This window comes from Curcuma longa, chromosome 13 (assembly GCF_044706935.1).
Source record: "Curcuma longa cultivar G26 ecotype Majalengka, Jawa Barat chromosome 13, ITB_CL_G26_1.1, whole genome shotgun sequence".
NCBI classification, from domain to species: domain Eukaryota; kingdom Viridiplantae; phylum Streptophyta; class Magnoliopsida; order Zingiberales; family Zingiberaceae; genus Curcuma; species Curcuma longa.
The window spans coordinates 6,382,426-6,384,183 of NC_133873.1; the positions used below are offsets into that span (position 1 = coordinate 6,382,426).

The 1,758-nt window shown below is 30.6% G+C and overlaps 1 protein-coding gene across 1 annotated transcript in view; it reads left to right on the forward strand.

Moving 5' to 3' along the window:
* LOC141843956 (uncharacterized) overlaps positions 1 to 1,251 on the forward strand; it is a 58,775-nt gene extending 57,524 nt beyond the window's left edge. The window contains 5 exon segments of the mRNA XM_074731965.1: positions 514 to 600; positions 858 to 885; positions 953 to 978; positions 1,053 to 1,140; positions 1,246 to 1,251. Coding sequence (XP_074588066.1) covers positions 514 to 600; positions 858 to 885; positions 953 to 978; positions 1,053 to 1,140; positions 1,246 to 1,251 — 235 coding nt within the window.
* Positions 1,252 to 1,758: the final 507 nt, after the last annotated feature.

A 1,758-nucleotide genomic window follows, 5' to 3' on the forward strand; every position in this document is an offset into this window, starting at 1 on the left:
TATTTAGCATATCAATTAAATGAGTTTCCTAAGCATTGTTATTTTACTCACATCATTCTGTTCCAATTGACATATTTGTTGACATGGACAAAGGAATTGTCTCTGAAATCGTCCAACATTGTTGTACTTTTTCTATTATTATAAGTAATTTAGTTTAAAAACATAATTTATGGGCTAGAAAATAATATAGATAAGAATTAGAATATACTACTATAATAGATAAATGATAGAGAGTTGGAGATAAAAAAGAATTTTTATAGAATTCATCATCAATTATATATTTCATTTTTATGATTGGAGAAGTAAATTTAATTCCTTTTAAATTATCTCTTCCGTATTGCAGTGAACACAAGCAGTCGATCCAAAGATCTTTGAAGCTATCTGTGAGCCTACTGATCAGGAATCTAAAGATGATATTGAAAAAGTGAAGTGAAAATGATGTGAGTCTTTATCACAACTTACTTCATGTATTGTATCTCTTAATTGGCATGTTGTTTCTTTGTCATGCTGCAGCGAATACAAAGAGTCAATCCAGAGAGCTACAGAAGCTGTGCAGATCTATCAACCTACAAATCAAAATAGTGAAGAACTCAAAATGACGTAAGTCCTCATTGCAACTTATTCCATAGAGTGTATATACTTTCAGTAATCCCAACACTTAATTTTTCCTACTAGGATCGAGTTCCTCCATATGTGAAATGTTTAGTTTTCAAAAGTTGTATTCTGAATTGTGAGTTGCACCCTTCTTCTTGTCATCGGAAAAACCATTTTGGCATAATGTAGTGAATTAAGAGAATGTTGTTGATACACATTTACAAGTTAGAAGCATTTACAATTACATTACAATCTTCGTTTAGGAATAAGATTTTCGAAGACATGGATTGGGTTTGAATTTGTTCCTTGTGATAATTGAGATTTTAAATTGTTTCTTATTCTTCTTTTTTGCATCAAGCTAGATGAATCGAATGATGCTGATAAGTATGAGATACAACTTTCAGATTTTATTTTTTATCAACTGCAATTCTACAGATTTTCTATCTTTCCAACTTCAGTTTTTGCTGCATTCCCCTTATTAGGAAGCCTGCCGATTCGAAGATTTCCCAACTGCTCAACTTCTTGTGGAAATTAATCAGATGCAAGGTCATCATGCTGAAATAGTATTCTACCAAGCTAGTTTCTACAATGTGTTTATTATGGGTGATGTAATTGTGGCTTAACATAAAATCCTTGTCAAATCTATTGCAGGGATGATCAAAGGATGCATCAATTATCTGCTGCTCAGGTTCTCCATGCTCGAGCAACTGCACTTTCTATATGTAACGATGGATCATTCAACTTGTTCTAATATGAACTTTTGGTGTTTGTTTTCTATATAATGACGGATCATTCGACTTTCTTATATCAACTTTTGGTGTTTGTTTTGCGCAAATGAATTTTGGATTTTATCTTTCGTATGCATCTTCTTAGAGACCATCTTTTTTACTTAAGCTTCCATCTTCTTAGATACATTTTTGATTGAAGTTGATCAAATATGTGTTAAGGTCAAACATATCTCAAGTTTGAACTTATGGATTTCATTTGTTAGTTTAACTTATTTTATTTGGGTCAATACAAGTGGGATTTCATTTTCAATTTTATAAATATTTATGATATATTTGTTTAATTTTTGTGAAATGAAAAATATTTTACTGCGCCACAATATAAAAATTGTGAAGTTGTATAAATAACTTATTTCGTCAATCATTAATGTAACATATG